The 13,978-nt window shown below is 39.4% G+C and overlaps 1 protein-coding gene across 3 annotated transcripts in view; it reads right to left on the bottom strand.

The window, feature by feature from the left end:
• The window catches only part of LOC121311236 (kinesin-1 heavy chain), a 41,205-nt gene extending 35,946 nt beyond the window's left edge, over positions 1 to 5,259 (bottom strand). For all 3 annotated transcript variants that reach the window (XM_041243886.1, XM_041243892.1, XM_041243883.1), the window contains exon 1: positions 4,905 to 5,259. In XM_041243886.1, the coding sequence (XP_041099820.1) occupies positions 4,905 to 5,030 (126 nt within the window). In that variant the 5' untranslated portion in view covers positions 5,031 to 5,259. The remainder of the gene's footprint in view (positions 1 to 4,904) is intronic.
• Between the last annotated feature and the right edge of the window lie 8,719 nt (positions 5,260 to 13,978).

The raw sequence follows: 13,978 nt of genomic DNA, 5'->3' as shown, positions 1-13,978 counted from the left end.
GGTTCAAATTGCATGTACTGCTAACAATTGATAGAGATATGTATACAAGCTTCTTGCCCAGCATTAACTGCAAGCTAACAAGATAACAATACTGTGGACCAGAAGGGGCCAGGCTCTAAGACTTTTGGAATGCAAAGCATAAAGGAGCTAAAAGGATCCCAGGGACTGGCGTTGGACCTAAAGGTTCTCAGGGAGAATAAGAGATAACGCCACTGGATTCAAAGGGTCTCAAGCAAAACGGAGAGATAGGAACAAGGAAGATGACAAAAACTAGATGTATGGACCTTTTGGGGCGCCAGGGGTCTGAAGAATGCGTCGAGTTCAGAGGTCGTCACACAAGACTACACACATAGACACATACTAAATTAAATATATGGTAACAGAATAATGTGTTGTACCTTTGCTATTGGTTAAATGTCAGAGAAAAAGGAGGTGGACCATCTATACAGAAGGGTATTTAATGACATGCAAAAATTGTAAGAACGAGTATTCTGGGACCAGACTCCCTGCATATTTCAATAAACCTGGCAACTGACTGAAGAAAAGGACTCTGTGCATTTTCTTGAATCTACTTACTCACCATCCTTTTTTTTTAAGTTACATCAGTGCTACATGTTCCCCTGTGTTGCTACAACTGTTTAAAGTAAGGTGTGTGTATTGTTTTAAATTATTATTATTATTTAACATTTTGACCACTTTTAAATTGCATTCCACTGCCTCCAAGATGGCGTCACATGGACCTGCACTCAAACTACATTTCCCATTATCCTCCTGCTCACATGAGACGGATTTACCAGTGAGCAAGAGGATGATGGGAAATGTAGTTTGAGTGGTCCATGCAGGTCCATGTGAAGCCTTCTTGGAGGCAGTGGAATGCAGTTTAAAAAAAAGAGTAAAACTAAAAAAAAATAAACCAATACACACACCTTACTGACAGTTGTAGCAACACATGGGAACACGTAACAATAAAACAAAAAGGTCCTTCTATACGGTTTAAAGCAGGGCAAGAAAATGTAGAATCAAATTTAGCAAAATGGTCATTGTCTGGCCACAGCCCTGTTTATTGCACTAATCTTGATCCCGTGCACTGATGCAGTGTATTTTAAATCATACCATAAGGAATGCTCTTAGCTTAGTTGAACTGTATTTACATAACCCAGTGGATGACCATGCTCAAGAGCTGTGTCAGGTAGATGTGCTATAGATGCACACCTGCAAGTCATGCAATTCCTCCTCACAAAGGAAAAGGACCGTTATTACAGGGCTACGCAGAGAAGAGAGTGGCATTAGGATGGGACTCCCACGGGTCCTGTGGGATTCCCACACTATGGGACTACATTTCTCTTTGTTTGTGGGAATGGATGGAAATGAAGGCTGTAGGAATGGGTGGGAGCAAGACAATGCTGCGGGAAGAGCAGTACCAAACGTTAGTTTGTCAGACGAGCTAAACCAATCAATATGATATGCTGTAAAATTGAACCAATCAAACGCATACTCAGACTTCTGGGTATCCATATATTTACCAGGATAGACACTACAACCCTGCTATCAACAACACCCCATTTAGTGATGTCACTAGCCCACCCATCCGATTCAACCATAATTGCTAGCTTCAAGACCACTAAAAAAACTGCACAAGACCTAAACTAATTTTAAACATGTCAACCTCAGCAAATAATTGGATTAAATAAACTTATAGGGAGTTCAATTTGGACTGGAACTCAAAACTGTGGCTCTCTTTTTCTGTTATCAACACATTCTGCATAATAAAACAGTTGAAGTGTTGGAATTTGATCCTACTGTACCTTAACTGCTCTTATCTGTATTATGATATTCTGTAATGTGATATTTGATAATGCGATACTTTGTACTGTGATATTTTTTTAACAACTGTAAGTCGCCCTACCACCACCACTATTTGGCACAATTGCCAATCTTTGTTTGAAGGAAGCCCAGGACAGAATGGTAGGAGGTGTTCAGGTCAAGATTAAGGTGTGCTTGGAGTGCCATTGGCTGTTGGAGTGCCATTGGTTGGGTGCCACTGTCACTCACCTACTGTAAATTCAAAAGCACCAAACAGAGAGAAAACAGCGACTGCTTTCCTCTAGACAAGTATTTTCAGATAGACTCCAACTCTGGGAGACAAATTTTCCTATTCCACACTCATTTTCAAACTACTGAATGTGCTGCAAATTGTTGGATTTCCAGCAAACTCTGTAAAGTAAATTGTACGGTTTTAACACACACTCTGTAAAACCTGGCTGTATGGTGACTATGTAGATGGAAATATGGCTCTGCCCCGTTCAGCTGACAAGGTTATTTCATGAATGAGTAACTGCTCTCACATGGACATATATACTGTAGTGCAACCTTTGCTATTCTGGCAAGCTGCTTCGCTTAAAATAAGAACAAGATAATTTACAGACTTTTGACTCTTGCATGCTTAGCATCAGCCGGGAAGTTTCAGGCCTTTACAAAATGATTCCAAAAACACATTCTGGTAAGGCCCTACACAATTTCAATGTTTATTTTTTCTTCCATTTTAGCTAGAAAAACAAAAAAACACACACATTAAAAAAATAAGACAATGTCAAGAACATTTACAAACCGTTGGCATAGTTACAAAATCCCATGATGACTTTATTCACGTTTGCTTGGTGGAGTTCCTGTTCAGTGATCTGTTTCCAGGAGAAACATTCAGTGATTACTGTTCACAAGCACCCCTCTGCTCAGGGTCTCCCGCTTTAAAGACTTGTTATTAAAATAGGGGCAGCGCTAGGGCTGTGACAAAGGAATGCAGATAGAAAACTGCACCTCAAGGGACAAGATTCTTACAGCTTCAGATTTTCAAAATTCAAAATTTGTAATGACAACGTACTTTTAGAGGTGTCCGAGTCAGCTTTTAAATGCAGAACAGCCGAACACACAATTACTTCTGGACAGGCTAGAAAAAGAACCAATGTGTTAAAAATTAAGATAGGTGTTCTCTGCAACCCTCCTCTGCATCCTCATTTGAATTGTACGTTTAAAGTCCACTGGGGTGAATTAAAAACTTGCTTTCCTTTTTGTTGTGCTGTTGCTGTTTTTGCCCTAAACATTTGACCTTGTCTTTGTTCTGGGTGAAGCCGATTATTCATGTCACATTAAAAGTTCACATTCTGAATTTCACGTCACTTCCTGCCCTCTGAAAACTCTGTGGAGGTCTAATTACCTGCAAGACAACAAGTGAAGTTCAAATGCAGATGAGGCAAGAATGTTTTGGTCCTTACAAATTTAACAACTGTAGATTGTTCAAGCAATATCTTAAATTCAGCAGCCGAAAACTAGGAATGACAAACCACTGGGGCTGTGCCTTCAACAACCCATTTAAATAAAATCTTGTTCACTGCGGGCTGGTTTCACAGACCCTGATTAACACTAACCTTGGACTACCTATAATGTTACCTTCCAAGATTACTGCTAGTCATGGTCTGTGAAACCAGATGTAAATGTATTTGAATGCCTGAAAAGATTTTCTTTCAAACTTAAATATAAAATATTAGACATCCTATAAGCGCTGTGGTACCACAAATTTGTATCACTTGCTACCACTGCAGAACTGGGTTTCTGCAATGGCAACTACTAACCAAACTGGCATAACTTTAAATGGGGTTCCATTTAATACCAGCCTTTGCAGTCAGACCTGAGGAACCCCACTTCAGTCATTCCAAGAAAATGGAAACTGCACTTTCTTATTAATCATTTGCACAGGTTTGAAGTAATCCCAAGATATTCAGCAGGGAGGAGTCTGTGCCGGGTACAGCAAGAAAATATTGCCCCATCCCACAAGTAAAGGTGCTTCATTTTATGGTACTGTAGGCAGAGCACTCTTCAAGTGTCACTCTGACAAGCTGGATCAATACAGTTTGGAGGGAACTAAAATTAAAAACTAACTTCACACAGAAATAAAAATAACAAAAATCTGACAAAATCCTTGAATTAGACAGACATTCATGCAAATCCCTAAAATATGGAATTAGTTTGTTAACTATTACAACAGAATCAGACACAAATTTATATAGTTCTTATTGTGAAATAATGCAACATTTTTCCATGTCATAAAAAAATTCTAATGGCTGCAATGTTTTACGTTTTTTAAATGCATTTTTTTAATTCACCTGTTATGTTTACTACCACCACTTTCTCAAGGTTAAGGAGCAATAGTGGTATCAACTTGGCTCCAAATGTCCTTTATTATTAAAATATAGTACAAAATAAGCCAGTGCTACTACTGTAAGCCTTAATACTTCCCATAAGAGCTGTAACATAGAAAATTAAATACACAAAATCTAAATGTGTACAACAGCACCAACAGAAGATTAATATACCACTATAAAGCAACAGCAATACCTAGAATAGCGACTGGAGTTGCATTCTACTTGTGTGATTCCAGGAGGCTTTGTTTGAACTGTGTAACAGGCACACTGGAAAAATACACGACTGGTCTCATGATTTCTGACCCAGCCCTCCTTCCTCAGCACAGAAACGACTGTAATGTTATGTATGGAGATCCACGCAGAATGTAATATACGTCTCTGTCTACAGAAATATAAACAAGTGAGATGTTTTATTATTAATTTAACACGAGCCTCATTAACATAACCGGGGTGCCCATTCAAAAAAGAGCAAGGATTTGTAGGGTTACCAACGCATTAAATAAACAGTAAAGAAGATACGGTATGTGGAATTGTAACAATGAAGTGAAGTACATTGCTGAGTTTTGCATGTCCAATGTTAGTGGACAGCCCTGGTCCCAGACACTGTCCTTGTCAATCCTAGCGAAACAAAAGCGTATACGCCGGTCGCACGTTGAACAACAATACAAAAATAACTCAAAAGGAAACTGCTTCACTTTACAAACTCACCCCTATCACCACGCTGTCGTCCCCCTGAAATTTGGCGATGTATTTGTCTCCTCTTGCCACTTCGGCTGAATTCAAGGGCCTGAAACGACACATCACTTTTATTGTGCACTCCGCCGGGTCCGCCATCTTCCTCTCTTCTGGGTTGAAATTGACAAGAATTACAACTCGATCCTGCGACTGGAACCGTCCTTGGATACGAAAGCGGCGGACCGTTCCCCTAACCCTTTTCTGTGTCTTTCGAGAACAATCCCCAGACGGTTTATCGGTATTAAATGCACCCTTTTCTTGTGCAGATGGGAATCACTTCCTCTCCAACATGTCAGCCATGACACCGGCGGATCCCACTTTCTCCGTCCCTCCCTCCGTCCCTCCCTGGGATGGTCGAGTGACGTCACCTCTGCAGATAGCACTAATCAACACCCCACAGCCAAAGGCAGATTGGAATAAACCAGCCTGCCCAGCCCAAGTTCATACAAGCAGCGAATGACTGTACACGGTCCTGAATCGTTCTATCAGATGCATAAGCAAATGGACGCGAATTGTTACCACCGGTTTTTATTTTAACGTAGTTGAATACCCAAAACAAGCGTACATGGTATAACAGAAGATACGCCACTGGGCTGTCAATGGTTTATTTTTTCGCTTTTTAATATCCGAGGCCGGTTTATGCACGCAGAGACTGCGTGGCTCCACCTACAGTAACTCAGATTTCAAGTGCTGTTTCTAAGCGCAGTGGATGAATGAAGGCAGGGCGTGGGACTGAACAGCTGGTCTGACTGACTGAAGTGTTGACGATGATGTCACTTTAACATATGGTTATAATAACAGAATGGCAGCCGTTGATTCCTAAAATATGAATGCCAGGATGATCATAGGAATGGCACGTTGTCTAAAACGGCATACAGCTAGTCTGGCATTGTCCGCGATGCTCAGCAATGCCTGTCAATTATGTTTGTGTTAAAAGCAGTTGCACACCAGTACTGTAACCTATAAACTACATATAGGCTATAATTTGCTTTAATAAAGAAGGGGGGCAAGCAATCCTTTGCTTTGTCTTGTCACTTAAAAAAAAACAAAAAAACACTTCATGTAAAAGCCCTTGAATGAACTCAATGATTTATTTGGTTAGTTGTATTGTACAAAGCAAAAGGGGTATTTATTGTAGAGATGTGGGATTAAGGCAGTAGCAGTTGTGTAGAGACTAGTTATCAATGCAGCTCCCAGCTGAACAGTGCATCTTCCACACCTGGCACACATGCATTGCCTTGGTCTGATAAAATGACAGGCTGGGGGTTTCTGGCTGAATGCTTGGGTTCTTTGGGCCAGCCCTCAATTGTGAATATGCATGGTGGGCACCATTTGGACCCGTAAATCAGACGACAGGCGGGCTAGGTGGGTGTCTCGGGACAAGGTAAAAGAGCCTTAATGAGAGAAATCTGGGATAGGAACAGCGACTAGAAGATCAGAGATCCAGACTGAGAGCAATAAAAGGGGAGACACGTTTTTTAAGTGGTTCCTCAAGTCTTTAATCAAGCACTAATCTTGTATTGTATGAATTTGCAAAGCTGCAGCTGCCCCTACAACTGCTAATAACACTTAAACCATTTCAGCTAGTAACTGCATATTTTAAGTGTTCTAACAGCACGCTTCGTTTTGACTTGTGGACTAGGGTGGTCGCAATACTGGGATCATGTGACTTTCTGCTTTCCGGATGATCAGACCTAACGGTTTGAGATATTGGCTGGCTTCATAGTTCTGGTGCACAGCTGTCCTGTATCAGGACATTCTGTGATTTTCTTGTTCAAGTTCGATCGTGGGTGCCGTACAAGAACAAAAATAACCCTTTAATGGCAGTTAATTTGAAAGCTGCCACGGCCAGTCTGCCCAAGCCTCATATCTCAGAAAATATTTCAGGTAGTGCTCCCTTTTCACAAAACCTTTTTTTTTCATAGAATGTTTTTTAAATACAATTTCGGGCCCACCCTGATTTATATATTTTATTTTATTTTTTCAAATACAAAACTGTAGTTATGGGATCTTCTTAAAATACATCTAAGTTCTATGAAATAGAACTGCTTTTTTTTTAGGAAAAAATGAATGAATCACATTTTTAATTAGGAATAACCTGCACCATTCCACCTTGGCACTACAGTACCTGTTTGGTACTGCATGCTGTGGTACTGTCGTCTCAGTAGAGGGCCCTCTTCCCTCAGAGACAGAACTGAACCAGCTCCCCAGCACTGAGTTCAGGGGCACTGTGCTGCCGCAGGGTCTGTTCTCCAGAAAACACATTTGATTGGAGGTCTTTTCTACTGTGTGAACGTTAAAGAACATACCAGGGCTAACAACACAACTCCAATATATCTTCCCTAATATGTATTGCCATCACTTCATTGATCGCACACTTTTCATTATATGTAAGATGTACACATTGTGGTAAATGCGTATGTATCTCTCTGCCACACTTCCAAAGTGTCCTAGCATTCTGCATCAATAGGTTCACATGGAGATTACATGGGCATTGAAAACAGTAGCAGAGTTGCTATGAGTTGCTATAAGTGCATAATCCGTGTTTATGACAAGGATAATTCAATGTAAACAACCCATTGCAGTTTCCTAGCCTGTATGTAGGAATATAAATGGTTGGTAGTGAATTGCAATGCTGCAAGCACCTGTATTCATTCTGTCTGGTAGAAGAACTTCCCAAAGGGTAACCCATGGCAACCTTGGCAATGTAGATTGAGTTTTGGTACAGCTTGTTATTGTATAGTACTGGTGCACGTATGTTTCACTTCTGTTTTTTACTGTTTGTGTTCCTCAATACTGTATGTGGCCACTATGTGTGTGTATTTGTAATATATTGCTATGTTAGCCCGGCCTATAGTACTAGGGTTATCGTTACTGTTTTTGAGTAGCCCTGTTATCCTGGTCAGAGCTGGGAACTGTGCTGCTTTCAACTCGTCACACTGATTAAAGACAATTCATCTCTCTGGTCGAAGGATCCTTTGCTGTAAAGATGTTTTGTGTTTGTCTACACTATTAAATTCATCTCACTGCTGTAAAGCCGAGCTGGGGTTTCCCGTAAGATACCAGTGAATATGTGTTAAATTCACAACTCTTGCTTGTTGCCAGTTCACCTGCTGTTACCTTTTAACAAGGCAATAGAGCACATATTTGTGAACACAATCGTTTATACTGAATTCAGTTCTACATTGCCCCCCATATATGAAGCCATATGGAATGTACTGAAATCAGCAGCTTTTACCGAAGAAAATACTCCACTGAATTAATTCATGGGCTTTTGTAACATTGTTTTGTTTGATGTGTTCATGCCTCTGATTTATTACTCATTTTCAGCGACTATCTGTAAATGAGCTTTCATCAGTGACACTTTGTTGTGTCTGTTTTGATTTTTAAACGTGTATTCCCTATTTAATAATAATTATTATTGTTATTATTATTATCATCTTGGTATTACATCATAGGGATTTTTGTAACTATAATAATAACATTATAAAAAGGGAACGCTACTGTCGAAAAAAGATCGCTGGGACTTTTAAATTAATCTAGACCACAAACCATTATTATTATTATTATTATTATTATTATTATTATTATTATTATTATTATTATTATTATTATTATTATTATTACTAATAATGATAATGATGATGATAATAATACAAAATCATATATCAGAATTTAGTTTAAATGTTGATGTTTAGTGGTGGTAAACAAAATTAAAGTATTTGCATTTTTAACGCAAAGGATACCTAAAAACACAGTGGAGGTTATCATTCAACTTGATTTTACAATTAGACAAACATTAAGATAAGAAGTCATTGTTGATTTTTTTTTCTTGTTTATAACTAGAATGGGAGACATCTGTCAACCCTGTTGATACATTTTAAAATTAAAATTACTTAATGTTTCATAAATAAAAATACAAATCTTTTGACTCAAGATTCGTTCCTAACAATCTATAGCTCGCCAGTTGGTGGTTTAAAGCAATTGGATCACAGACAGTATAAATAGATCTCAGTCATGTGCTCACATAACAGAGATCAAGGTGGAGGGATGCCAGGGCAAATCACAAACATGCTCAGAGTGGGCTAGAAACCCGAGGATTACAACTCAAGTAATACACGCCGCTGTATTAGCAACATTGCACCTGGATTATAATTGTCTGTCTGTTTATTGATCACCTGCACACTGTTAACCAGGCAGCCCAGGGCGTTGCAGGCTTGGCCTCCCCAGGCAGTGCAACACAGGGCAGGAGCGTTCTCTTGGGAGGTGACGGCAGGAGCCAACCTTCGGGAGGTAGCTCTAGGTCTTCTGGCGGTGGAGGCGGGACCAGCAGGTCGTCTCCCTCTAACACTGGAGACGGGTGTGTTTCTCCCTCTGACACTGGGGACAGGTACAGCTCTCCTCTGGGCCCTGGTGTGGACGTGCTACTGCCTGTGGAGCTGGAGTAGTTGTGGATCCCCCTGATGGGACTGGAAATTGTGGGGCCCCTCCCATATCTGCAGCCAAGTAGCTGAATACCATGGCTGAGATGTCTGGGAGGGATGCTGGGCAGTGTTTCTGCTCCCAGGCGTTCCATTGCTCCCCATTTCTGGCCCGCAGCAGGTTGATTGCCATCGGGAGGGCCTCCTTGTTGCTCACTAAGGGTCCAGCAGCGTATCTCATATCTCCTTTAAGGGCGTTGGACACTCATGCTTCCCCTCATGGGCTCAGGACGCTCGGGCTCCGCCCTCGTGGGCGCTGGATGCTCTGGCTCCACCCCCTTGGGCTGGACACTCGTGCTCCATCCTTATGGGCGCTGTACACTTGGGCTCCACCCTCTAGCTTGTTAGTCTAGTTAATGCTCTAACTGTTGTTCCCCACATCAAAGATTTCAATGATTCCATACAGAATCTTCCAGAAGCTGGTTCCTGTTCTGTTTCTCATCAAACTGAAACAGCATCCCATAATTGAAGCTTTTAAAAAAAAAAAAAAAAAAAAAAGACTTTGCTTTCAGGTTTGCTTTGTCTAATCTAGTTAATGGCTGTGTTCTGCGTATTTGTAAAAGCTGTAATGAGCATATTTTATTATAAATGATACCTTAGCCGGAATACTTGGAAGTCATCCCTTGATTTGCAAGGATTTGTTGTAGAGATTTCTTGGATGAGGTTAATATTTACGTTATGAAGACAACAAAACTTGATTTGACATTCAACAAAAACGAATACCTGTAAAATAAGTGTTGGGGATGTTACTTTTAAAAAGTAATCTGTTACAGTTACAAACTGCTTGAATCAAATTGTAAAAAGTAACTTATTACTTTGAAAAAAATGAACTAGTTACAGTTATAAATAGTTACTTGTGGTTTGAAGATTCAGCTGTTAAACCCAGGAGTTCTCTGTTCTGAAGTCATTGTATAAATGTAACTCAAAGTAACCAGATACAGACCCTTTCAAAGCACTGACTTTGGCGTCATCAGTGTTTTTGATTGGTGGGAATGTGGTTGCTTCCTGGGTGCAGAGAGCAATGGGAATGTTACCAGTGCATGATGCTGAGTCCGTTACTGATGAACCAAGCAGCTGCTCCAGCCTCACACCTTCCAACAGGTGCTGTTATAAGGCAGTGGGGTTTGAGGAATTGCTGCTACTGTACAATGCAAACAGGATGGGAAGAGCAGGAGAAGAAAACTAAACTGGAAGAAACACTCCAATGCAGGAAGTGCTTTAAATTGTTCAGGCTGAGCCTTGCCGTTGTTCCCAACATTTCCTTATGGTGTGAAAATCAATGAAGCAAAGAAAAGGCCTAAACTCACCAGTGCTTCAGCAATAAATTACTTTGTGGTTTCTTTCAGAGACGAGGCACAACGTGAGCAGTACCCTTTGTCTGAGATGCATTTGTTTTCTTTTGTCTCTTTAAGTGTCTTATATGAATAAATGAAACTCATGTATTGCTAGCTCATCCTTCCAGGCCCTTTCTTATTACTAGCAGCTCTTGAATTTGAGCCAGTGGCCTCATTCATAGCACAACACAAGTTTTTTTTTGCTAGCTGAACTAGGATTTTTCACACCATAATTCTTTGCTTAACCATTTCAGTCCTTGCAGTCAAGACTAATCTTAACGCTCTACCTTAACATATGCTGTTGGAAATCATGTTGGAACCTTACACGACTCCTAGGTCCCAGTCTGAGGTCATGCAGAAATATATAGATCTCACATATACTCAATGAAGGAGTTCCTTTTTGAATTCTATAACTTCAGTTTTTAATTCTTCAGCTGGACAAAAATAATTCAGAACTGAAAGGGTTAATCAACCTCAGATGTGAAAAAGATCACGTGGAGTGTAAGTGATTTATAAAACACATTTCAAACTGTCATAACCCTTCAGAATGTGCTATATAATCACTTTTTAAAAAGCATGTCTCAAAGGTACTAGCTTGTTAGTGTGATCAAATTTACTGAGGGTTTTTGCGGTGGCTTCTCAAAATCAATCAATCAATCTTTATTTTATATAATGTCTTTCATAGTGGGCCACCATCAGAAAGTGCTTTACAAGATGCAGTAAAAAGGAAGTCTGTTGCATTCGTGAAGGGTGTTGCTCTATACCAGTGTGCTGCTGTAATGTGGATGACAAACAGGTCTATTTTTACTACTCATAACGGTAGAATGGCAGAAAAATGTGTTGGATTCTATAATGGATGAAGCAAGTTGGTTTGATACAGATCCAACCCTCAATGACAATACAATTCACAAAAGAAACTCCATAATTAATTAATTCCTATATTAATGAACTGGATCTCTCTGTGGCTCTGAGTCCCAACTTCTGCAAGGATCCTTTTTATTTAAAGGTTTTAATTGTCACATGCTCTTGCCTATCAAGTTATCAGTCTTAGTTCTTGATATGTTGAAACAAAAAAAAAGAAGATACAGGAATAAATAACCAAATGATGTATCCAGGTAAATGTAGTCATAGTATGCATAATTACAATATACAGGTAATTGTGCTCTTGTAAGTGTTATAAAACAGCTTGGAAAAAGTAATACAGTAGCTATCATCCATGACAAGAAAATAGTGGTATTAAAGTACTTAATAGACCCATAAATACTAGACTACAGGTCTTTCTTTGAAGACAAGTGAGAAAGACGTTGAAACGTTTGTCAAAGAATTGTAAACATTTATTTTAATTCACTCCATATATTGCCCTTCCTGCACCCTTGCATTGGCGGTATAGGTCTCCAATATGCAGTTTTGAAAGCAAGCACATACGTTCATTATAAAACGTGTTATCTGGTATCAACCTGTCAGGAGGCTCAGCTTATATTGTTTCACTTTCTAGATCATTTTTCAATCTTCAGGGACAAGCAAATCTCCTGGGGAAGAGTTGCACAAAGTGCTGCTGGCATTTAGCTGGCTGCTATAGCTAGCAAAGCATGTCAGTCTACAGGGGGAGCAGCTGCTTGGTTAATGACAAGGAAGAAGACCATTTCACTGTCCGAGTGAAACAACCAAGCAAGTGGAATCTGACAACAAGGTGTGCAAGCAGACATTCCTTTAGCCTGGTGCAGAAGCAAATACCATGTTTTAAAAACATACATGCTTGCTTTAACATGTCATTCTTTCAAAACTGTGTATTTGAGACTTTTTGACAAGTGAGAGGTATGTAGTATGCAGGTTCATTAACTATACATTAACACCACTTATTCAGCCACTTTACTTTTTACTGATCATATCATTTTGTTGTAAATACATGTATTAAACAATTTAGCAAAAGTATAAACAGCTACAATGTAGATATGGGTGCCTGCATTGTATTGTATCTGATCTACAACCACTTTAAAGACAACTACCTGTCTCCAGTTACAAACAGCCCTCTGTACAGCTCAGGAGCATTACAGTGCTTCTGCATTATAACCAGTGTATTTGTTCATGTCAGTCAAGGGTTTTCTTTAGAATAATTGTATGTCGGTACTCCATGTCCGCAAAATACCTGTTAGACTGGATTTTCACTGTCTTGTTTTTCTGCAATTAAACACAAATGCATTTGGTGCACTTTTACAAAAAAATGATACAGTTTAGTGAATGATTATCCCTTCACATGTATATGTAGGCTGTCTTTGTTCTAAAGTAGATGGTCTGTGCTGACCTTTATGGGCTAACAAAGACTATAATGTTTCTATTGTTATTTGTATGTTTAATGAAGTTGAAATGTCACCTTTCTGGTTTTGGGTCTCCACTTAATTTAAACATCCCTTTTGCATGGCAAACAAGGCTCCCCATAATGTTGTTTTAAACAAAAAGTGGACTCACCACAATGTTGTTTTAAAGCCTAAATCTGTCTGTTTTTTTTTCTTAAGGGTGGTGCACAACACTGCATGGGATTGGCTTTGATATAAAGCCATGCAAACTACAACCACAGAGCGAGAGATAGAATTGAGTGGATTCTTGATGAATGCAGTACTGTATACACCCACAGGTCGTGATGGTAACCAGGCTTTTTATAGAGTTTCATTGTACATCTAATATGTTGCATGGAACCCATAATAAATACAGTACAAATGGGGTTTCAGTTAGCTTCCATTATTCCACAAGACAACAGGAGCTTTTCATCTGCAGTGAAGAGATTGGTATAATATCTCTCATCTTGTTCTTATACAGGATTGGATCTGCTGTAGGTTACACATACGCTCTACAGTCCTTTAATACACCTGTTCTCAACATGCACCTCTGTAGCTAGCTATTTATTGGTACCTTTTTGCTGAGATATTTCAAATTCAATTCGAGATATCTCAAATTTAATTTGAGATATTTCAAATTCAATTAGAGAGATCTCAAATTGACTTCCTGTCTAGTTTGAGATATCTCGAATTGAATTTTAGATATCTCAAATTAACTTCCTGTCCTGTTTGAGATATCTCAAATTGACTTCCTGTCTAGTTTGAGGTATCTCAAATTGACTTTCTGTGAAAATGCTCTATGTTTTGAATGGACTTCCGGCCCATTTCAAGATATGTCAAACTAGACTGGAAGTCAATTCGCGATATCTCATTCAATTTGAGATATCTCTAAATAAGTT

Source organism: Polyodon spathula, chromosome 3 (genome assembly GCF_017654505.1).
Source record: "Polyodon spathula isolate WHYD16114869_AA chromosome 3, ASM1765450v1, whole genome shotgun sequence".
NCBI lineage: Eukaryota > Metazoa > Chordata > Actinopteri > Acipenseriformes > Polyodontidae > Polyodon > Polyodon spathula.
This window is presented reverse-complemented; position numbering and strand designations above follow the sequence as displayed.